Source organism: Haliotis cracherodii, unplaced genomic scaffold (genome assembly GCF_022045235.1).
Source record: "Haliotis cracherodii isolate W230 unplaced genomic scaffold, xgHalCrac1.p SCAF_9, whole genome shotgun sequence".
Classification (NCBI taxonomy): domain Eukaryota; kingdom Metazoa; phylum Mollusca; class Gastropoda; order Lepetellida; family Haliotidae; genus Haliotis; species Haliotis cracherodii.
Window position 1 is genome coordinate 47,451,442 of NW_027266343.1, and position 25,058 is coordinate 47,476,499.

The 25,058-nt window shown below is 42.5% G+C and overlaps 1 protein-coding gene across 2 annotated transcripts; it reads right to left on the reverse strand.

Moving 5' to 3' along the window:
- Positions 1-971: 971 nt before the first annotated feature.
- LOC139452512 (aldo-keto reductase family 1 member B1-like) lies at positions 972-15,636 on the reverse strand. Of its 2 annotated transcripts, none has more exons than XM_071234018.1 (11): positions 15,579-15,636; positions 14,049-14,154; positions 12,493-12,654; positions 11,673-11,789; positions 8,565-8,615; positions 6,825-6,947; positions 6,470-6,576; positions 5,359-5,440; positions 3,287-3,370; positions 2,966-3,054; positions 972-2,278 (listed from the first exon to the last, which is right to left on the reverse strand). In XM_071234018.1, the coding sequence occupies exons 2-11, from the start codon at positions 14,130-14,132 to the stop codon at positions 2,242-2,244; spliced, it is 936 nt and encodes a 311-aa protein (XP_071090119.1). In that variant the 5' UTR covers positions 14,133-14,154; positions 15,579-15,636; the 3' UTR covers positions 972-2,241. The 2 variants fall into 2 exon arrangements, with proteins under 2 accessions (XP_071090119.1, XP_071090120.1); XM_071234019.1 differs by lacking the exon at positions 15,579-15,636 and adding an exon at positions 14,300-14,366.
- Between the last annotated feature and the right edge of the window lie 9,422 nt (positions 15,637-25,058).

Consider the following 25,058-nt stretch of genomic DNA (forward strand, 5'->3'; position numbering starts at 1 on the left):
CTCTATCTCTCTCTCTTTCTCCTTTTCGCTCTCTCTCCCTCCTTTTCGCTCTGTCTCACTCTCGTATTCGTTATGTAAAGGCACTTTAATACAATAGCTTCCATTACATCAGCACTGACATAACATCAGTTTCTCTTGTGTGTCATGTCAGATGGTGGAGGAGGTAGCTTCACTGGTTTCCCGGCACTAACCCCGGTACTGTGATACTAGCTGAGGTTGTCATCGATCCGGGTTTGAACTGGTCTTCAGCAGTCCATACTTGTCGTTAGAGGCGACTAACGGGATCGGGGGGTCAGGCTCGCTGACTTTGTTCATGCATGTCATCGTACCCAAATTGTGTAGATCGATGCTCTTGATAACAATCTTTGGATTGTATGGTCCAGACTGATATTGCTGAGTGTGGCTTTAAACAACAAGCAAAATTAACGTTATCATGCAAATATTTGTATTTAGTGCATCTACCCGAAATTGTTACTATATTGCTGATTCTTGTCTGTGTCAGTGGTTGTTATCTTCATTTATGTAGGTGGTGTTAAATACAAACAGTTAAATTGTGTCGAACTTTGATGTATCGAACTTACAGTTTTCACGAAGTAAAAGCGAGGTTCCTGTGTATTCCTTCTTTCGTCTTTCTTACCTCGGGTAACTCGAAGTATTTACGTAGGGCGTTCAACTACGACACAAGGGTGTTTTACTATACAATAACCCTATCACCCAATATCTTTGCACAAAATCTCCGGGTTCCAACCTCGCGATTCGTGTGTACCATTCACAAAGTCTCGTTGTCCCCGTCATGGTGTAATGCAATATTTATCAAATATATGTAAGAAGTATCGTAATAAAAATAAAAATAAAAAGAATAATTTTGCATACATTCATTTGTCGAATGATCCTCATGATGAATACGAGACATTCCACAGGTTTCTAAAACGAGCCAAGGATGTGGGACATAATCTCAATGTCAGTGTTGATGGTTCTGTACTGCTGGACGATACAGATATGAGTGTCAAACAAGTGCCAAATCCAATCGGCCCAGACTCGTTTTTAGGGAGACGCTTTCTGAATGACCACTACATCGAGGTTGTGTGCATTGTGCAGCAACCCTGCAGAGTCCTTCGCTTGGATGAAGTCGGCTGGCCTGAAAAGTGAAACAGAAGTCTTTCTGTTTGCTGCTCAGGACCAGTCACTTCCCACTCGAAACCGTCAATGTGTGATTTTGCATCAAAATGTAAATATGAAATGTAGATTATGCAATGCATTAAATGAGACTGCCCAACACATTGTCAATGGATGCCCAGCTTTGGCACAAACACAGTATCTTAAGCGACATGATGGAGTGGCTCGATCCTTTTATTACCGTCTTCGCCATGCTTGTGGTTTTGACACAGAGGTCCATCCATGGTACGACCCAGAATATGTAGAGGGCGTCATGGAAAATGATAAATACAAAATTCTTTGGAATAGGCCCGTATACAGCCTCAGACGTATCCAGGCCAACAAACCTGATCTTGTCCTTTTTGATAGATCCAATCCAATCATTTATATTATTGAATTTTCTGTCCCCTTTGACACCAATGTGATTGACAAGATTGAGGAAAAACATGGCAAATATGCGGACCTCGCTTTCGAAATGCCACGCTTGCATCCCAAGTACCAAGTTGTCCGACTCCCCATTGTTCTCGGTGCCTTAGGTTTGGTACCTCCCAATCTGTTGACTGACATTGGGGGAGTACCCGGGTTTGCTACCAGGATCTGGGTAATGCAGAAGGCTGCAGTATTGGGGAGTCTTCACATTCACCGAAAGGTTCTGTGTAGGCAGCGCTTACTTGGAGAAGTCCCATTCGCTGTCGGGGCTGCGTGTGGAGGGGGCTGATGATGGGCCTCACCAGCCTGCCTGTGCCAGGATCACCCAAACCATCTTTGCTGCATTTTTATTTTAATCTGGACATAATAATGTGCTAATGAGCATGCTCAAAACGCTATGTTATTACTCCGGTCAATGGATCGGTGTGCACTATATATTCATTCTAAGCTCCCTCATTATTAATTAGGAAAATATATCACATTCGTAAACATACAATGTCATTATGATATAATATATTTATTCAACACACATGTCATCATTGCAAATATTCGTTTGTTTCACGCTGACTATGATCCCACAAATAGGAACAAATGATGAAAACAATACTCTGATCATCGCTGAATTTCTCACTGTGTGTTCTTCTGTGCTGTGCAAGCTCACTTCTCAAAGGGATAGAAGGGATGATCTTTCCATCTGGAACATAACAATGATGACACCGTTGAAAGTAGGAAAGCTTATTCTCTATGACCTATCATAAGCCCGTGTTGGTCTATTGGAGTAATGTATACGGCAGTCGTATTGTATCTTTGAGAACATGCTACTGGGTCTTACGTCACTGCTATGAGGGGACAGGGGTGGCCCAGTCGTCTAAGGCGCCGCAATTTGCTGTGCAGAGTTGCGTCCCCTGAACGACCTTTCATCCGACCAATCAAAGCGTCGCTTACCAGATCGTGAAAGTGACAGTCGGAATGTGTTTTCTAATAAATGCAACCTCAAAAACGTTAACGCAGGGTATTCCGACAGTTACGGCCCGTACGACTGATTCCGTCACAATTATCGTCTATCTCTCGCTTCCATGGGATAGTACAGTACGTGGGAAGCACTGCCATACAATCTCAACCATATATTAGACATTCCGGAATGTTCGTTTGTTCAGTTTTCAAAATTTTAATCGAGAACTGTCTCAACATATTTTTCAAGCGTAGAAATGGAAGTCGCCAGATTGAAACGAGTGCCCTAAAGCTCGAGAAATCTGTTTTCTAATTGGCTGATGTCGACTTCCTGTTAGTTTAAAACCTGCATCACTTCGGGCTTTCATCTCACTCACTCACTCACTCACTCACTCACTCACTCACTCAGATACGTGAGTGAAAATCTTACTTCAGGAACTGTTCATGGTTGACTCTGTAGCCTTTGTCGAGAGCTAGCATTGCCTTCATATCATCCGCACTTAGCTCAAAGTCAAATATCTGAAACAAGCAGAAATGCTACCTTAAAACAACATACAAAATACGTTTTACATGCAATTTAAAATATATTGAGTAAAGCGTTTCTCTAGATTCACATTGAACCTGTTTTACATTCAATATTCGAAACCATTACTCATTCCTTTGTTTTCTCTTGAGATCACCACTTTCCTGACAATCAAATAAACCGCCAAGCAAACTAACCCCCATGTAAGTAAGAGTAACAGACACTCACATCCATGTTCTGGGCCAGACGAGATGGATTCGTACTCTTGGGAACGAGAGCAATGCCTCGCTGTATGCCCCACCTGAGGATCACCTGATAAACACGATAACACTCGGGGTCAGCAGCAAATCACAAATAACAAAATGTATCAATAGAAACATCGGAATCAGTAGTGCATCGTAAATAACAGCTTCTATCCCGAAAAATAGAAGGATGGGCTGTAAATAGTTGAATACAACATACGTGAGGGGAAATGTTGGATTTAGCAGTACGCAGTTGATAACATCATCTGTCAGCAGTACATATACTGAGGGGCAAAAGAAAGTATACCGAGTTTTTCTTTATGTAATTGAAAATTGAAAGAACTGTTGTTAAACACAACCACATAATCCCTAAAATGTTTGAAATATTGGAAAATTGTACCGATTTTTTTTTTCATTTTCAAAGACATGATGTTAAAGATATCCATCAGCAATTGTGAATTATGTGAATACAGTCAACTACGTTTATAACTAACACGCTTATAATGAACTGGCGGATATAACGAACTGGTTTCCAGGTCCCTGCCATTTGCTGTATTTTTGCTGTATATATGCTTATAACGAACTACGGTTGTAACGAACTAAAATGTGTGGTCCCTTTGTGTTCGCTATAACCGTAGTATACTTGGAATTTTAAATGTTTTTAAATCAAATGATATTGAGAAAAAACCCGTTTAGAAGTATTCTTTGAGTGCTGACAAAGAGCAAGTTCAGCTCATTGTCTAAATAAAATATCGCTAACTTAAGATATTTTCAACTGAAAATTAAGCATATGATAAAACAGACTGAGGTATACATGTACAGTAAACCACGGTTATAACGAATTCGAAGGGACCACTAATTGTAGTTCGTAAGAACCGTAGTTCGTTATAAGCATATATACAACATTTATACAACAAATGGTCGGGACTTAACAAAAGTTCGTTATATCGGTCAGTTCGTTATAAGCGTGTTCGTTATAAACGTAGTTTACTGTAGTTTCTTTTGCCCCTCAGTTTAGCTGATTCCAGCATCTACAAGGAGCAGTATAGACTCACACCCAGTCTCTGGAATGAACATATTTTACAGAAAAAAACAGTTGTTAAATTCTAGTCATAAAATGTAATAAAAAGGTGACATTCATTTTCAGATACCATTTTCAGACACTGATACTGCAGTCATCTAGACTTGCCAACTATTATAGACTTGCATGGGATGTATTGGATATATTTGTTTCAGACTTGTATGCCAGACTAGTAGCAGCAGTACATCGTAAATAACAAGATCTGTCAGGGGAAACGTTAGTGATAATCGTTGATAAGACGGTTGCAGGCTGTGGTTCATGAATAAATTCGGACGCAGTGAACTATGCGGCACTCAACCCGTTATGTAAGAAACACCAATGTCAGCCTGACCCGTTCAACAATGTAGTCAACTGCTGGCATCACGATTCAGAAAAGTATTCAAACATGAAGGGGAAGCTGTGCGGGTCAATTACAATGACAAGGGGTGTTATCGTTCGACCAAATGTTAATCCTGTGATAAAACCATATAATGGTCAAGTAACAGCCGTCCGACCAGGAAGGAACATGCCTGACCACTGGCCCGTGATGGCAATTAGCCACGTGTCCCTGAGTCTCATGACCGTGGTGCATGCCAGCTCCGTTACACAGAGCTGATTATGGAACACTGTTAGGGACATTCTCGCGATCTCGCATTCTCGCGATTTCGATCTTTGGAAACGAGCTGGATATGCCAAAAGTGCGAGAGGGGAAGATTTTGGCCAAATCTCGCGTTCCGGTAGCTGATATAGGTTCACGTCATAAATATTTAAAGCGGCACTCACGGTGTAAAATGATGAACCTGACACCACCCAGTCTTGTGTCAGCCGTCGGAGCGTTCAGAGCTCCTGGGTTTTTTAAATGTGTTCTAATATTTCAGCATCTACTTATGCTTTCTTACCATTCTTTGCCACTGATGTAGATCAATGAATCACAGTTCCAGATAAATGTATGTGTATTCAAAATGACACATTCTGACGTATATATTAGATCAGTATACCTGAGCTGGAGATTTGCCGTATTTCTTCCCGAGTTCGATAATGGTCGGGTGTTCCAGGAACTTTGGTGCATCCTTGGGTATGCTGAAATACAGCAAGGTCAATGGCATCATGATTCTTCAATGTAGAATAGGCGAAGCACAACTAATCCTGTCTGTCTGAAATCGGCATTTATTAACTGTTTTGTGGCAGTATATATTGTAAATTTATTAAGGATGATTGTTTGTGGCAGCTAATTAAAGCGCTCGTAGGGGGCACGCGTGGCCCAGTCGTCTAAGGCGCCGCGATTCGCTTTGCCGAGTCGCGTCACTTGGGCACGCCAGAAACCTGACTGTGGTTTCGAATCCTGGTTCGCCCCGATTATGCTTCTAGGTTTGTCAGCACCATACCCGTGCTCGTGGGTCTCACCGAAGTGGTAAACATCTGAGACCTACATTACTTCGGGCTTTCCTCCCATATTAAGCTGATACGCCGTGATATAACTGGAATACTGTTAAAAGCGGCGTTAAACCCAACTCACTCACTTAAGCGCTCGTAAAACAGATTGTACCCTTTTAAGTCATCTTCCCGAGGCAAGGGAGTTAATTGATTTCGGTCGATTGCAGGATTTGTAATGCATGTGTACCACCAACACGGCGTCAACAGATATTTTGAAAATCTTTTCATGTTTTTAATCAAGGTGCTTACGTGAGTTGATGCACTTCGCGAAGTAAGACCCGTTTTATGAAAGCATAAATCCTGATTATCGATAGGATCGTCTTGACTAGGCGCCGCCATTTTGTTTGTAGCAAATCAAGTAATATGAGAGGTGGAATCGGACTGGTCGATAGGAGGGTCATAGAAGAGACATAACTCGCAATAGCCACTGGTGGCGGTACGACCGAGGCTGGAAATTCCAGCCTAGTTCGGCAAGGATGGAAACTGGACTTTTACAGTCAGTTAACTCCCTTGGATCGGGAAGATGTTTTAAGTGCGTAATACGCCGTACTCGGCGCCTTCTACGACCTGACTTGCGTTTTACCAACTTGCCAAGTGTGACGGGATAAGTAAAAGAGTTTCTGAAGTTCGGCAGTATTTTGTAATACTGCCATATGAGGACATAACGCAACTTACTACACCTGTCCCGGTGCCCCGAACGGACCATAGCCAGTCGTTGAGATGCCGTTCTTCAGGGAGAACTGCACAAGTTCGTCCTGGGCGAGATACGGAGTTATCTCCACCTGAAACCAAACAGTTGTCAACACTACGTCAAGTCTTTGATTAGAGTGAGTGAGTGAGTCGGGTTTTAACGCCGATTTGAACATCATTCTAGTTACATCACGGTGTATCAGCTTCATGTGGGATGAAAGCCCTAAGTGATGCAGGTATTAGACGTTTACCACTTTGGTGAAACCCACAAGCACGGGTATGGTGCTGACAAACCTAGAAATATAACAACAATCCGTGGTGTCATATTCATAATATTTACCTGGTTATTCGTAGGCTTGTACTTGAGGCCGTCCATGGTGAGAATTCTTTCCAGCTGCTGTTGGTTGAAGTTGGAGACGCCGATAGACTTGACGAGGCCCTTGTCAACCAGCTTCTCCATGGCCTGGAGTGGAGGAGAGTGATGTTAGCCAGCTGATGTCAGGGATACTTTGAAAATATCTCCACAATACTAATGCAAACATGGGATCGTATTGTTAGCCATACACAACAAGTTTACAGGTTAAAAAAGAAAAGAAAAAGAAAAAAAAAGAAAGTTATTTTGGTTCGTAAGAGACGTAAGGTAAGGCATTTATCTAGGATTAGAAACTAAGTGGTCTTGAACACACAATTTCTTTTCGAATGTGGTCAAATGTAACAAATGTTATATTTGGGATAACACTTTCTTATGTAAAGTACAGATTCTAGTACTTCTTGGGTTTGAGTCCCGTCCGCGATTCGAACCCACACTGCCAGAGTAAGGCAACTAATCGCCAGCAATCTAACCCAATCAGCCGCCGTGTGTTCATAGCTTTCGGCCATGGGAGTCGTGCCAATTTACTATTGTCAGAGGGGTACACAAAATACGTGATCTAGACTACCAATAGTCGAACTTCCATTTTTGTGGAAACCTCTGTGGCTGATTGGGTTAGATCGCTGACTTTGAGTGCTGGCGAGTGGGTGCCTCACTCTGGCGCGGACGGGACTAAACCCCCAAAAGTACGAGATTCTGTACTGTACTACAGCAAAGCAAGCTATTTCTATATATTCATGACGTCATTGATCGTTTAAGCCAGCTTCCATAACGTTAGAGTCATAATCTTAGTTCATGATAATATGCCGCTGAATCTATGAATGTACCGTGAACATTTTATGGAAGGGTAGTACGTTTTAGTATGTCGTAGGTTTTGTTGTAATTTAAACTGTTACGAACCCTGCTTACCTGCGAAACATCTTCAAGAACACTTACAATGTGCACTGTACACAGATGAGATTTGAGAGTAGCATCCTTTTTATACATGATAACAAAAACCTCGACGAAGCACTTTTAATGATATTATTTTGCAATATGTTTTGCTCAGGGCGTAACTTTGCAAGAGACGGAATATTTTTGTAATGATTGCCACATTTCACTCTTCCTCATGTTTCCGCGCGTATCCGCTTATGAAGTTTGTAATTATCGCCTAACGGTTTAGTTTTTCCCCAGAGAAGTTGGGTGCTATAGTACTCACGGAAATGAAAAAAAACTGTTTTTTCGACCTCAGATCTTAAATAAATGCAGTTAATATACAAAATATGTAAATATTCAAACAACTAAATTAGTACTAATTGGGCCGTGGCACAAATACAGCGTATCAAATGTTTTTATGCCTTTTTACACGTAAAAGTGTGTAAAAATGTGAATAAAACAGACTGTTGTGAAACAGAGCATAACCAGGTGTAAGTAGATCAAGGTGACCTATGACACCTTGACGACAGGTGAGAACGGGTGCATAATGCCTATAGTTTGTTTCTGCTATGTCAATTTGGACTTAGTTTTATTTTTTAATGTTGAAAGTGCCGACAAATTACCTCCTGTAAAGTACATTTTTAATTGTTCACTGAGATCAAACTAGCAAATCCAGACTAGTACTTTTCGAGTTGATTTGTTATTTCGTATTTACAGCTACGTAACACTTTTTGTCGATTTTTAAATTGAGAAAAATATTTTTTTTCATTTCCGTGAGTACTTTAGTGTACCTACCCTCCATGTGTCCAGGTAGTCCGTCATGGTCGGCTGGGTACGCTCCTTGTCCTAGGGAAACAATCATATGTAAACAGACACGTCCAGATGATGTGGTTTAAAGAAAAGACGAATCTCGTTACCATAATATATATATGAACCAAGTATATCATTATATCTATTCTTTACAGCATTTCCCAAAGTAGATATTTCCCCAATAGTAAAAGAGGTTTATGATGCTGATGACACGTTCTAGGCTATAGCACAATAGGTATTCTACGAGCGCTTCATTCGCCACGTCCCTCGAGCATTAACGTATTACTTCTTCGAGAGGCATTTAGAAGTTGGAGTCTGTTCTGATGTTTAACGCTGCACTCAGTAATATTCCAGCTATATGACGGCGGTCTGTAAATAATCGAGTCTGGACCACACAATCCAGTCATTGACATCATGAGCATCGATCCACAAAAAATTGGGATACGACGACATGCATCAACCAAATCAGCGAGCCTGACCACCCGATCCCGTTAGTCGCCTCTTATGACAAGCATAGTCGCCTTTTCCGGCAAGTATGGGTTGCTGAAGACCTATTCTACCCCGGAATCTTCACGGGTCGGCTACTATAGTCCTCGGTTTGGAGCCTCTTTCGTAATGTGTTGCTTAAAGGGCTGCTGTAGTCTTCGGTTCAACCAAGTCAGGCTGACCACCCAATCCCGTTAGTAGACTCTTACGACAAGCATAGTCGCCCTTTACAGGAAGCATGGGTTGCTGAACACCTATTCTACCCAGGATCTTCACGGGTAAGAAGTTGGAGTTCTAAGTAAGGATAAGATATATGTATGAACAACTTCTTCAATACAATTAAGAGCGTCGTTTCGGTGTAGGTTCTAACATCGGTATCAATCAAGTGAGAAGTGAGACACTTGCTTCACATTTTCACGAGGCAAGAACGTTAACTGACTTTACAAGTCCAGTTTCTACCCTTGCCGAACTAGGCTGGAATTTCTGGGCTCGATCGTAGCGCCACCAGTGCCAAATACGAGTTATGTCCATTCTATGCCTCTCCCATATGTACCAATCAGATTCCACCTCTCGTATCACATGCATTTGTTTCAAACAAAATGGTGGCGCCCAGTCAAGGCGATCTGATCGACCATCAAGATCTATTTTGTGATAAAACGGTTCTTACTTCGCGAAGTACATCAACTCACGTGAGCACCTTGATTAAAAACATGAAAAGATTTGGAAAATATCTGTTGACACACGAGTTGGCGATGCACATGCTTTGCAAATACTGCAATCGACCGAACTCTGCATGACAGTTTACGAACCGGATTTCGATTTCGGTGCCCGATTTTGATTGGACTATGCCTAGACTCGTTAGTCCAGCCAAAATTTAACTCCTTAATCCCAGCCTAGTTCGGCAAGGGTGGAAACTGGACTTTTACAGTCAGTTAACTCACTTGCCTCGGGAAGATGCTTGCTTCATGACGGCGTCAGAACCTACACCAAAACGTCGCTCCTCATTGTAATAAAGAACTTGTTCACTCATATATTTTATCCTTACTTAATTAATTTTAACTTAATTAACTTAATTTTAATGAGAAGTGTTCACAACTTCGTATGGACAACAAACAATACCCTTTTGTGCAAGGAGACTCCAGTCTCAGTGCTCTTGAAAACATTTATGTTCAATCACCAAAAAGTGATATATAGATGCACACATGGACACTATTCCACAACTTAAAAACTCCGTAATACACTGCCCGGCAAAAATAAATATACACCATTGTTTGATGGCGACTTTAAATGAAACATGTAATGGTTTTTCGATGGTGATGTATTTGATACGGGTATCATTGTTGTGTTTTGGACCTTATTTTTGCAGTGTTTCGGTCCTAATATTTGCAGTGTTTCGGCGACTGTTTTCAGCCTAGTAACATTTTGATAATCTTTGCAATTTTGTTTGTTCAAATCCAATTGTGCACAGTGTACACTTTCTTTTCACCGGCAGTTTACATTTAATAAAAAAAATACCGCCCCATAATATAACACCGAGATATGTATAGTTGATGACGTCATGTGATCGTTTGTGCAAAGTGGTCTCTTTAGTATTGAAAGTAACAGAGGATATTTCATGTGTCGAGTGAAATTCCATGTTTCTCTCATCGAGTGACGGAAGGAAAGGTGATATTTTCACGAGTGGCGTAGACACATGGCATATCCTGTTTATTATATACTTTTTGTGTAGTTGTCTACCGGGCAATTAAATTATTTCATTACAAATGTAAAACCTTGAAACGTAAATTCTCCCTACCTAACACACAGGGACGGGTCACCACCCCATGTATTTGCGACTTTAAAGTAGTTTCGTGTTTGCAAAATCATAAAAAATATATCCAAAAGTAACAAAATATATTTAGGGTCGCGAAAATTCTGTATCATACATATAGATATGATTATATACAAAATCAACTTTAACAAAAAGTATTCTTGAAAACTTCGTCGCTGTTGGAAGCGAAAGAATACACGCTGGTCAAGTAACAATAATGGCGCTTTGCGAAAAGAACGGTCTCGATTGAAGATAAATTTACAGTTTATGACGGAACATTTTCAAGAAAATAACAAACGCCATGAAGCGATATTATTATTGTCATTATTTAGCCTTGTCAATGTGGAACTAACGTAAAAAGGAAGTCAACAGTTTGTGTACGGGACAGACACATACGATAAAGGGAGACAATTCGAGGGGAGGTCACTCTTGTATGATAATAGTTCCGTCAAAGTGTTATGTTCACTGCAATGAAAATATCACTATTCTCAACTTCGGAAAACGCACTTAGGTATATAATAAAATCATGTACTGCTGATATAGCTGAATGTAGACTGACTATTCCTGCCTCTCTCTTCTGTCACTCTGTTACGCTAGTACTTCAACGGGAGCACCAACACGATGCCCCTAACTAGTCTAAACCACGTCGGTTTTGTAAGCGCCATCACACAAATACATAAAAATGACTCCAAATTTATAATGAAATAAAACCAAATAATTTCATGTCAGACATGGCTGCGTCGCTCCTGACTGCTAGAACTCGAGTGGTTAAACAAGGCAGAAAAGTCTTGACTTACAGCGTAGGCCACAGGGAAGTGTATCAGATACAGATCTATGTAATCCATGTCCAGGGCCTCCAGTGACTCTCGACACGCTGGCTCCACCTGCTCTGGTTCATGACGATGGCCCCAAATCTGAAACGATAACACGTATGCATGATTATATTCTATGACGCTGTAGTGCAACGATATTGTGGTTATGGAACGGTGTGTTATATCTTTTATATGGGGAGACAAAATAGAACTAGAGAGTGGACGTTTCCCGTTCATTTGCAATTTATGAACACTTTAAGGAATTGAAGTGTGTAACGTTCCTGAGTAGAGGTCTCACATCTTTAAGGATACCCCTGTGAAACGCAATTGGGTAACTCCAAATCTTGGACGGTACACCTGTGTATTTGTGCAAACTACATGTACCAAAGACGTCCAGAGTGGCGTTGCCACAGTGGTCTGTCAAACCCGTGCTCACTCGCAAGGTTTTCAAACCGGCTTCATATAATTAATACGCCCGGGGTTGGCAACTTGAATAGTATACTCACTACGTAGAACTTTACATCTACGAATAAATGGAGCCATACAGTGAAACCTCGTTAGTCCAGACCCCGTTATTCCGGAAACCACGCCCTCTGAACGATGGAAATATAGACCCAAAGAAATGTCCATAACTCATGGTTATTTGAATACGGAATTTTGAAAATCCGAACGATGTCCCCGGTACAGCACCGTCCGCATTAACGAGGTTTCACAGTTTCTACAATGTGTTATGTGGCGAGGTCTTTAAATCAGCTCTGTCTGCAAGACAAACATGGCTTTATTGGAAACAGCACAATCTCACTACCTTTGTCACAATGAAAAGTTCTTCTCTCTTTACTTTTCCTTCTTTTATCAGTTCTTTAATGGCGACTCCGATTTCCGGTTCCGTTCTATAGATCCACGCCGTGTCAATATGGCGGTATCCAATCTGAATTGCGGCCTTCACGGCGTCACCAACCTCGTTTGGCTGTTGGGGAAAATGGATTGATAAACCACATGCATGTTACATGTTGGAGGCTGAACAGAATTACGCCCCTTTGTTAGTCCAGGATCTGCTGATTCGAATTTCAGATTGGCCCCTATTATGATATTTGGTCTGTCAGCACCATAACCGAGTTCAGGGGTTTTACCGAAATGGTAAATGAGTGCGACCGTCATCGCTTGAAACAAAATAAAGCTGACATGCCGTGACAACTAAAATACCACTCAGAGCGTCAAGACACACACGAACATAAATCAATGTTGCACTGACTAATCACTGAAGATTACAGTGCATCTACCCGGAGACCTAGGTGAACATCTATCCGGACACCTACAGTCAACATCTACCGGGAGGCATACAGTCAACATCTACCCGGAGATCTACAGTCAACATCTTCCCGGAAATCTACAGTCAAAATCTACCGTCAACATCTACTGGGAGACCTGAAGTCAAAATCTACCCGGAAGTCTCAAGTCAACATCTACCCGGAGGCCTACAGTCAGCATATACTGGGAGGCCAATATTCAACATCTACCCTGAGGTCTACAGCCATCATCTACCCGGATCTCTACAGCCAACATCTACCCGGAAGTCCTCAATCAACATATACAGTCAACGTCTACCGTCAACATGTACCCTGAGGTCTACAGTCAACATCTACCCGGAGATCTACAGTCGACATCTACCCGGAGGTCTGCAGTCAACATCTACTCCGATCTCCACAGTCAACATCTACCCGGAGGTCTGCAGTCAACATCTACTCAGATCTCTACAGTCAACATCTACCCGGAGGTCTGCAGTCAACATCTACCCGGATCTCTACAGTCAACATCTACCCGGCGGTCTGCAGTCAACATCTACCCGGCGGTCTACAGTCAAAATCTACCCGGAGGTCTGCAGTCAACATCTTTCAGGAGGCATACAGTCAACATCTACCCGGAGGTCAACAGTCAACATATACTCGGAAGTCTCTAGTCTACATGTCCCCGGAGGTCAACAGTCTACATGTCCCCGGAGGTCTTCAGTCTACATGTCCCCGGAGGTCTACAGTCTACATGTACCGGGATGCCTACAGTCAACATCTACCCGGAGGTCAACAGTCAACATATACTCGGAAGTCTACAGTCTACATGTCCCCGGAGGTCTACAGTCGACATGTCCCCGGAGGTCTACAGTCTACATGTCCCCGGAGGTCTACAGTCTACATGTACCGGGATGCCTACAGTCAACATGTACCGGGACGCCTACAGTCAACGTCAACGTGTGAGGTCAGGTCTTCCCCCATGATTAACTTCATACTAACTGACGCTTTTGAAATTTATCTACACGTGATTCTATTGAGCAAGTAATATTTGCAAAGAAAATGAACAACTACCAACCCGAAAACTGTTGTAGGTTCCTAGGCCAAGCATTGGCATGTCGTAACCGCTGCTCAGACGTACGGAAGGTACCTTGTCCGCCATCTTGAAACGACTCTCTCAGCACCTTGACAAGAAATCACAAAAGACATTGTAACTAAATTATTTTATGAAAAATAGAACGTGTCAGCAATATATCCATTGGTGCATGCAGATGTGTAACGCAATGTAAAGCAGTAAATTTGATTGTGAACCATCCACACAGAACTCACAGGCTGGACGGTGCAGAAGCAATGTGAGCGAGTGTTAGCCCAACAGCGTCCACCCGACAAGGTCACCTCGGCAATACCGTCGGGACAAATATCACCACGGTATTATGGAATGTCGTCACAGTGACTTGCATTTCTCTTATCTCACAGCCCTAACATGCGTATCACAATTTTGAGAGGAGGTAAGAGCATAACAGGAAGGTGGGGTCGGCGGTGAGCGTGAGGGGATGAATGGAAGGGGAGTAGGGAGCTCTACTTATCCCCACGTGCCGCGCTTATGATCCAAGGTCGAATGAGAGTATACATCTTGCGTCACACTTGCTGCAATACTATCCGTGAGTTTGACAACTGTTGATCTCAAATTTTGGGAACATCTAACATCTGTACGGTGGCCCATAAGGGACATGGAGTCTGTTTTTCAATATTTTGATATTTCACTAACTGTTATCGTAACCTTTTGCAAATTAACACAATTTGTCATACAACTTTGTGATAAATCATGTATAAAGATGATACTGAATCGCCGAAAAGTGAAGCGAAAATGTCAAAAACTAATATGAAAATGTCAAAAACAAAAGCGAAAATGTCAAAAACTAAAATGAAAATACAGAAAACTATTTCCACCGCGGTGATATTGACATTTTCATTTTAGTTTTTGACCTTTTCGTTCTTGTTTTTGACATTTCCATTTTAGTTTTTGACATTTTCGCTCCACATTTCAGCGATTCAGTAGCTACTTTAAAGTACATTTTCCATGTTTTCGGTTGTTTTTATACATGATTTATCGAATATTTGTATGACAAATTGTGTTAATTTGCAAAAGGTTACGATAACAGTAAGTGAAATATCAAAATATTGAAAAACAGACTCCATGTCCCTTATGGGCCACCGTACATCTGGGCGAACATTTTAGGATTTTCAAACGCGATTTTGAGGTGTGAATGGTGCAGAATGGCGTGGACAAAAGTGACGAGGAAACATTCAACAACAACAACAACAACAACAACAACAGCAACAAACAGCAAACATTTGTCGCGTGAACAGTTATGTAACTAGTGTTGCCCGAGTGAAGCCGGTGATATGTACAATGTGTATTGACAGAATAACCAACAACATTCGATGTAGGTCGCTGATGTTATCATACATCGAGAGAGCTTCCACGTGATCGCATCATCCTATATAGCTGTCTTACCGCTCTTGACTAATACATGTAGATGTGTGTTTGTCACTTTACATACGAAAACACATCAGTCCCCCTGGCGCGTTCGGGACAGTCACTTACCTGGCGCACTCTCCCAACACACAGACGGGTATTTATCTGGCGCTCACCCACCCGTTGACAGGCCGAGGACTGTTATCTTTACTTGTGTCAACACTACATGCACACACAAGCAGAAGTTGAGAAATCTGAACGCTTGCTGTTGATAAAATATGTTCCGTATCTCCGAGACCACTTTCTGACATTCAGGATGACACATCGATTTCTCCGTAATGTTAGGTGAGGTGAGTGCGAAAAAGACTTACGCCAAGTCAAGTCTAATGTTCACCTGAATAAACGCGGAAACGTATCGTACAACTCAAAAAAGCCATCATTGTTTTCACTATACGAGAAATGCTTGTGAAACAGATGTTAACATGGCTGTCACATTTCACCCCAAAGGCCTATCGACACTAAAAATCTTTGGCAAAATAATTACGGCCACCCTAATTTACAAAAACAAAGGGGGGACTCGGGTGGTCCAGTCGTCTAAGGCGCCGCGATTCGCTGTGCAGAGTTGCGTCCCTTGTGCACGCCAAAAAGCTATTATTGTGGGTTCGAATCACGTTTTTCCCCGATTATGTTCCTAGGTTTGTCTGCACCATACCCGTGCTCGTGGGTTTCACCGAAGTGGTAAACGTCTGAGACCAGCATCACTTCGGGCTTTCCTCCCACATTAAGCTGACACACCGTGATATAACTGTAATACTGTTAAAAGCGGCGTTAAACCTAACTCACTCACTCACGAACGAACGAACGAAGGTTGGCGAACAAATACGAAAACCAACTGAGCAACCTTTGCGGAAGTAATTACCACCATCCTCCAGCTTGTGTATGCAGACGCTCGTTGTTTGGATAGTCAATTTTCCTCCTTAGTTTTCAGTGGTGACGACAGTTTCTTTGTGGTCAGGTAACGTCTATCAGTAGAAGCGCTCATAAAATATCTTCCATTGTGAATCGCTGGACGTAGGGACGCAAATGCCACATGGAACCAGTGTGGAAGAGCGGGATATTTGGTGAGGCGCGCTTTGAGAATTACTGTTGTCACACTTTGGTGATCAGTGTCACTGTGGAAGGAAACCGGAAATGACGTATGTTTTCAGGTGAAGATCATTACCTGCAACGAAAGGTTTGTTTGTTTGTTTGTTTGTTGATTAACGACGCACTCAGCAATATTCCAGCTATATGACGGCGGTCTGTAAATAATCGAGTCTGGCCTAGACAATCCAGTGATTGATATCATGAGCATAGATCCACGCAATTGGGATCGATGGCATGTATCAACAAGTCAGCGAGCCTGACCACCCGATCCCGTTAGTCGCCTTTTACGACAAGCATAGTCACCTTTTACGGCAAGCATGGGTTGATGAAGACCTATTCTACCCCGCAATCTTCACGGGTCTGCAATTAAAAGTCTTTCGGATCCAGGTGTAAATATTTTACCGGTCACCGTGAAGTTATTAACACTATTCAAGCGTATAGTTCGCTTCAAAACCAGGAGGGATAATGAAGAAGACTTGGAGGGGAGGGGTGTGTTGCACTCAGAATAATGAAACAATCGGGAAACAACTTACTTTTGTTAGCCGTAGCCTACATCCTCGTCTGTTCATGCACACCCTGCACCCCGTCTGTTTATGTGCACCCTGCACCCCGTCTGTTTATATGCACCCTGCACCCCGTCTGTTTATATGCACCCTGCATCCAGTCTGTTTATGTACACCCTTCACCCCGTCTGTTTATGTGCACCCTGCACCCCGTCTGTTTATATGCACCCTGCACCCCGTCTGTTTATATGCACCCTGCATCCAGTCTGTTTATGTGCACCCTTCACCCCGTCTGTTTATGTACACCCTGCACCCCGTCTGTTTATGTACACCCTGCACCCCGTCTGTTTATATGCACCCTGCATCCAGTCTGTTTATGTACACCCTTCACCCCGTCTGTTTATGTACACCCTGCGCCTCGTCTGTTTATGTACACCCTGCACCTCGTCTGTTTATGTGCACCCTGCTCCCCCGTCTGTTCATGTACACCCTGCACCCCGTCTGTTTATGTACACCCTGCACCCCGTCTGTTTATGTACACACCTACATCCCCGTTTTCTTTTGTACGGATTTAAAAAGATGCAACTTTAAAAGATAACAACTTCAGGTTTATTGCATGTAGCGACGTTTCATTGTAGAGACTTTCACCGTCATCCAGCGGGAGTGACTACAACCAAGTGATGAGAGGTATATATGCATCAGATTAACATAACACCAACATGTAATAGATAACAAGTAGCAAACAGATAATTAGATGAAGCAAGATGTACTATGAGAATAACAAATAGCACGCAGGTAATGAAGCCAGATAAACTTGGATCAACGCGTGGTACATGGACATTCTGTTGGACACTTCACAACGAAGAGCATAACGGTAGCTAGACGTTTCGGGTGCCTCCACCGTGTTGGAAATGGATGTCTGTCTAATTTTATAGACTGTAATTTGGTCACTACAGTTGGTCTAGAATCAATCGTATTGACAACGATCTCTAAGGTAATAATGGACGAACCATGCTGACTTATAAGCTTGAACCAAACAACTGGGTCAAGACCAATAGGAAATGGAACGCACTGTGACTCTAAATATATTCTTCAACCTACACACACGAAAGGTCAACTCAGGTGGTGATTATAGTGTATATTATGTTATTGATATAGGCAACATTGACGTTGTTAAAATGCTGTTACAATGGCTCAAGGTCTCCTTTGCTTCCGAACGTCGCTCTGGGGAGATTGCTCCATCATACTCGAACGATTCTTCAACTGTACATTGCATGGAATGTGAAGATCGGTCTGATCTTGTTATTTTTTACACATTGAATAATCATCATTTATTAAATCAAAACGGCAAAATCATGAAAAATACAAGACGTAATGACCATTTCATTGGAGCGATTGCTGAATATTCCGGTGGCATTCAAATATTCCATTTCTGATGACAGTGCAATATGCCTTTTACAGTACTGGGATGAAAATAACTCTTGTTTACCATATACTTTTTTCCAATGTGTTTTCTTCAGTTCAGGGGCGTTCGGGTAGCCTAGTGGTTAAAGCGTTTGCTCGTAACGCCGAAGTCCCGGGTTCGATTCCCGACATGGGTACAATGTGTGAAGCCCATTTCTGGTGTCCCCCGCTTATTGCTAAAAGCGGCGTAAAACCCTACTCACTCACATTACTGAGGCCTTGACTGTTGTAACCCTGATCAAACAACTTGGTTTTTATGTCTGGTGTCCCCCGCCGTGACATTGCTGGAATATTGGTAAAAGCGGCGTAAAACCATACTCGCTCACTCATTATTCAGTTCAGTTGGTACAATCATAATCATACAGATAGTATGTTCACACTATATATGTCCAGCACTAAACTCTGACATTGGTCGAATGTGATAACAGTGGCATAGTACCAAGGGGGACCCGATTTATTATACAGTAAACTACGTTTATAAAGAACACGCTTATAACGAACTGACCGAAGGAACGAACTTATAACAGTGGCATAGTACCAAGGGGGACCCGATTTATTATCCAGTAAACTACGTTCATAAAGAACACGCTTATAACGAACTGACCGAAGGAACGAACTTATTTTTAGTCCCGGCCATTTGTTGTATATAATATTTTATGCTGTATATATGCTGTATATATGCTTATAACGAACTACGTTTATTACGAACTAGAATTAGTGGTCCCTTTGAGTTCGTTATAACCGTAGCTTACTGTAGTGGATTTCTTAAATATGAAGATATAATTATGAAGGGTTATGTACGGGGATTTAATATATCTGTAAGGTTTTCCATTTTTATGTTGAAGCGATGTATCGTATTGTTTATTTCTTAAATGAAAATATTATTTGTCATATCAGTCAACAAGAAACATCAAGTTTTTAAACACGCACCTGACAGCGTGCTTGCATTTGTTGTTGGTCTTAAAAATGTGTAACGTCACACATATTTACGTTGTGTCGTTAAGATACGTAATATGTAACCCACAAGTTTCTTTACTATGAGCGACCGCCTCCGTGATCTAATGGTAGAGCGTCCGCCCGGAGAGCGGAAGGTCCGGGGTTCGATCCCCGTCCGCGTCATACCAAAAGACGTTAAACGATGGTTCTTGTTGTTACCCTGTCTGGCGTTCGGTATTAAGGGGCTAAAACAAGGACTGGACGGCTTGGAGTCAGTATACTGAGTGTCTGAGTGGGGTATTCATGTTCAACTGCGGCATGGTATCTCAGTGAGCTAGCACTATAAATGAGCATCAGTCCGGACTAGTACAAGCAGCCACACAAACACACACACGTACATGCACGTCGCTATACAAGTGCAATAATCTTGGACGCGACGTTAAACCCCATTTCACCTCACCTCACTATGAGCATTTGGTTTTGGAAAATGAGGACTCTTTAAGAAAATGCCCATCTCGACGCCATATCGATTTTCCATTTTACACGCCTTGAGCAAACCTGAAGTCCCTTAAGCTTATGGTCAGGACGAGCTACACAAAGTTTAAGCTAAGTCCATGGGTAGTTGTGGAGAATAGGTGGAAAACACCATTTACGCGGCCGTTGACGGTCAACGCAGGATGAAACGACTTCACTTTTGTCCTGAAGTAGACACCGCATAACCTAGTATGCGTTTATCAAAAATATCAGGGAGTGAAGGAAGACGAAGTGTCATTCGCAGAGAGTTGTCCTACAATTCAGAGACAAATGCCACCTTCATCTATGCTGGAAATAGATGAAAGAATATTCCAGGAAGTATCTAATTGTCAAGGAAGTACAAATCCGTCCCAACAAAGACAGAATGTTTCGTTATCAATGACGCATGTTCACAACGGATTGATCAGAGTTGAAAACCTGGTTGACGTTATTCAAACATCCGTCAGGCTGGAACCTGTTCATTCGGACCCCGCTACACATAAGCCTGTTTAAACACTTTTAAAGGGTGAGTTTACATTTCGCTAAGCCCGTTTCTACTGAGACGGAACTGTGTCAACACCATGGACACCGGGGACATGGAATGCTCACAAATAGTGCCGCATGACCTGTATTGACCACAGGAAGATCAAACCCTTTCCCTCTGACCAAACGTCCAATGTTCAGTTCCTGTCGGCACGTGCAGGTCAAGATGTCATTCCGTATGTCCGAGGGAGATTAATGCTCATAAATAAAGCCATTCATCGGATTAGCAAGACGCCGAATTTGATTTGCTTTTCCTTAATTGGTTCTTCATCATTTAGTCTTGTCACAACCGTGTTCCTCCCGTCTCCGGCCATAACAGAATCGGAGGTCAAGGGTGTTTCCAGGGTGATTACGTGTGTCCCTTCCTTCACCACTCTCTATGAGACTTCAACAGTATTGGGTAACAGTTACGCAATAATGATGTCCTTAAAAAGATTCCAGTCGCTACTTGTTCCCAGTTACCAGTGGGAGGTCGATGTGCATGTCACAAGACCGAACAAGTGTCCTCCACATCTGGAAATAATGACAAACCCCGTTGAGACACTTCCTTGTCAAGAAACCTTTGCCGCTTGATTATCTAAAAGCTTAAACCTATTTCACTAGACGCCCGCAGTGAGTTTCCTGCTCTACCTCTACGTACTTGTGGGCGAGCGGGTGAATGCTGCTTATTTCAGCAGCAGCAGCAGCAGCAGCAGCAGCAGCAGCAACAGAAATGTTAACAAGATGTTCCTTTACTGTAATTAGTGAACACAAAACAGTTGACGTTGATTTCTATCAAAGGTGAGATGAAATGGGGTTTACTTTCGCCTTATAGATTACTGTGCGTGCATAAAGCGACGCGAATGCACATATGTATGGATGTATGTATTCGTGTGTGTATGTGCGGCTGCTTGTACTAGTTTGGACTTTTCGGTTTTATAGTGCTCGCCCACGAAGATACTATGCCGCAGTTTAACATGGATACCTCACTCAGACTCCCAACTGACCACGCCTTGTTTTAATCCTTTAAAGCCGAGCGCCAGGCAGGGTAACAACATGTACCATCCTTTAACGTCACTTGTTATGACGCTGCCGGGGATCGAACCACCCAACTTCCGCTCTCCGGGCAAACGCTATATCCACTAGACCACAGATGCGTTGAATATGAAGACAAAACAAGAATAAGGTCGATTTAGCGAGTGCTAGCTTAAGTGAGTACGTGAGTAGTGAAGTACGTTTAACATCATTATAACAGTCGCATCCGTGAAGATCCGCATGAGAATTGATATTCAGCAGCCAATGCTTGTCGTAAGAGGCGACTAACCGGATCGGTTGATGCATGTCATCGTATCCTAATTGCCTAGATCGACGCTCATGATGTCAATCACTGGATTGTCTGGACCAGATCCTCGATCATTTATAACCCGTTATACTCGTCATGCAGTTGGTATATTGCTGAGTGCGGCGTTAAAGAAGGAACCCCAAACATACTGCATCAGTCGCATTGATACCCCACCAATTGTCCCAACATAGGAATGTAACTTGCCCTGCACGTTGGACCTCAACACAAGGGTAGCGTCATATATGACCCTGTCTCACGCTTGACCGGACCTAGAGGCTATTATTTCGAATAATACAAGTGAGTGCGTATGGTTTTACGCCGCTTTTAGCAATATTCCAGCAATATCACGGCGGGGGACACCAGAAATGGGCTTCACACATTGTACCCATGTCGGGAATCGTCTTCGGCGTGACGAGCGAACGCTTTAACCTCTAGGCTACCCGACCGCCCTCGAATAATACAAAAAAACAATCACTTTAAAGTTATATACTGTAGAAGTGATTACTCTGCTTTGAACAGGACCGCCTCCGTGGTCTAGTGGCAGAGCGTCCGCCCGGAGAACGGAAGGTTCGGGGTTCGATCCCCGGCCGCGTCATACCAAAAGACGTTAAGAGGTGGTACTTGTTGTTACCCTGTCTGGCGCTCGACATTAAGAAATTTGCACTACAACTTGCCGTGAAGCAGACAATCTCCGGAACCGGCTATGACGAAGTGATGCAGGTCTTAGACGTTTACAGCTTCGGTGAAACCAACGAGCACGGGTATGGTGCTGACAAACCTAGAAACATAATTGGGGCGAACCAGGATTCGAACCCACACTCATAGGTTTCTGGCGTGCCCAAGGGACGCAACTCTGCACAGCGAATCGCGGCGCCTTAGACGACTGGGCCACCCGTGCCCCCGACACGCCGTATATAGAGAAATCTCCTCTATTTAGAAAGGCTTCTATCAATCGTTCCGTTACGACCCCTTTGTGAAACAGGGATAAAATATTACTTAGTGTGTATGGTTCTAGAAAGGCTTCTAATTAATCGTTCCGATACGACCGCTTTGTGAAAGCCAAGATAGCATGTCGCTTTGCGGCACGTCATTTCACATCGTCACTATCAAACATCATCTATCTCTTTAAAGGTTCTACTTCCGAATCAAACCATTTCCGCCCACGACAACACGTCTTCGGCTACGTCATTTAGCGCTTACAAAGAAGCGATAAATGGTGTTATTATGGAACTGTTAAGTACGAATCACTATTCAAACAGAATAAATCTGGTGGACACTTATATTTTGCAAGGAGGCCTAGGGGAGTGATTGTGATATAGCGTGAAGCAATGCTGGTGCATACTGAGACTAACATTACTCGAAAATCGGACACCATATGCAATCTTCCACTAGTTCTTTTTAGTATATGCAGTAAAACTTTACACAATTTACTTTTTTATTAGAGACAGAATATCGCTGCATCAAGACATACACTTCTTCTCCAAAAATCCTGTTTTTATGTTTTGTACACATAAAATAAAAATCAGGATACCAAACATGTCCAGAGCAATTTTGTTTAAAAACCTGATTCAAAATTATGATGTTTAGTTTCTTGTTAAACAAATTATATAAAAAACATCATAGTCCTATATGTACCAAGCATGTTCTGCATGTGAAACAGCGAAAGAACAGATACAATTATGTACTCAGAGAATCATGGTTCTACGAAGATTTCAAGCCTTATTCAGAGCGATTGAGTGAGTCGGGTTTAACGCCGCTTTTAACAGTATTCCAGTTATATCGCGGCGTGTCAGCTTAATGTGGAAGGAAAGCCCGAAGTAATGCAGGTCTCAGACGTTTACCACTTCGGTGAAACCCACGAGCACGGGTATGGTGCTGACAAACCTGGAAACATAATCGGAACGAACCAGGATTCGAACCCACAATCATAGGAATCGCGGCGCCTTAGACGAGTGAGCCACAGCTGCCCCCTCCTTGATAATGAGAGTACAAGGCAATGATATTTTATTGCATGTATATCCGCATGTAAGACCTATATCAGTGTATATTATCATTTGTTTTTGTTTTTGTTTTTATGAATAGTATAATAACATAAATTGAAGCGACAAAAGCATTTCTAAAATCAAAGAGTCCATTGTGGGATTCCGACTATATCATAAGCATGCGTTTATGAATCACTATCCAGCATAGATGTTACCAGGTGTTCGTAAAAAGGTGAACATATACTGCCCCATCAGTTGATTCACACAAACACGTGAACATGTCAAAATAGAGAATTGCATCGGACATTATTTTTGTCACTGATGTGTCAAATATGGAAAATCCTCCTCAAGCCTACCATTGCAGTTTTTGAAAGCTTTACTGAGGTGGGCGGTCGGGCAGCCTAGATGTTAAAGCGTTCGGTCGTCACGCCGAAAACCCGGTTTCGATTCCCGACATGGGTACAATGTGTGAAGCCCATTTCTGGTGTCCCCCGCTTATTGTTAAAGGCGGTGTAAAACCCTACTCAATCACATGAATGAGGCCTTGACTGTTGTAACCCTGGTCAAACAACTTTTTTTTTTATGTTTGCAAAATTTCAAACAGACCTTTGGATATTTTAGATTTTTTGTACGGATTTATGTGGAGGTTGGGAATCCAGTACGAAAGAGAAATGGACATTCCTTCAGCTTTTAGAGACAGTCAAGTCAAAAGTTGACAGCACTGATGCATGGTTTTTGCAGGTGTTTTCCATAGTTAATACAATGGCCATATATGTTTTGTTTGTTTGTTTCTTGTTTAATGCCGCACTCACCAATATTCCAGCTACATGGCGGCAATCTATAAATAATCGAGTCTGGACCAGACAATCCAGTGATGGACATCATGAACATCGTTCCACGCAATTGGGATCAATGACATGCATCAACCAAGTCAGCGAGGCTGACCACCCGATCCCGTTAGTCGCCTCTTACGACAACAATAGTCACCTTTCACGGCAAGTATGGGTTGCTACCATAAATGGGCTTCACACTTTGTACCCATGTCGGGAATCGAACCCGGGCCGTCGGCGTGGCGAGCGAACGCTTTAACCACTACCCTCCCCCCTCCCCACTCTTAAAGACATTCAACAGGTTCTTATTCTCTTTGGGGTATTATTAGCATATGCTTCGACGGCATCCTTAATGATTTGAAGTGGTGATC

What these genes read in the sequence shown, in the direction of transcription:
- LOC139452512 (XM_071234018.1), bottom strand. Translation starts at nt 14,132, where the DNA reads ATGGCGGACAAGGTACCTTCCGTACGTCTGAGCAGCGGTTACGACATG. An exon ending in ACTACCTGGACACATGGAGG is followed by an intron (nt 6,948 to 8,564) that starts GTAGGTACACTA and finishes CCTCCACTCCAG; the next exon opens with GCCATGGAGAAGCTGGTTGA. An exon ending in AACCATGAACAGTTCCTGAA is followed by an intron (nt 2,279 to 2,965) that starts GTAAGATTTTCA and finishes GTTATGTTCCAG; the next exon opens with ATGGAAAGATCATCCCTTCT.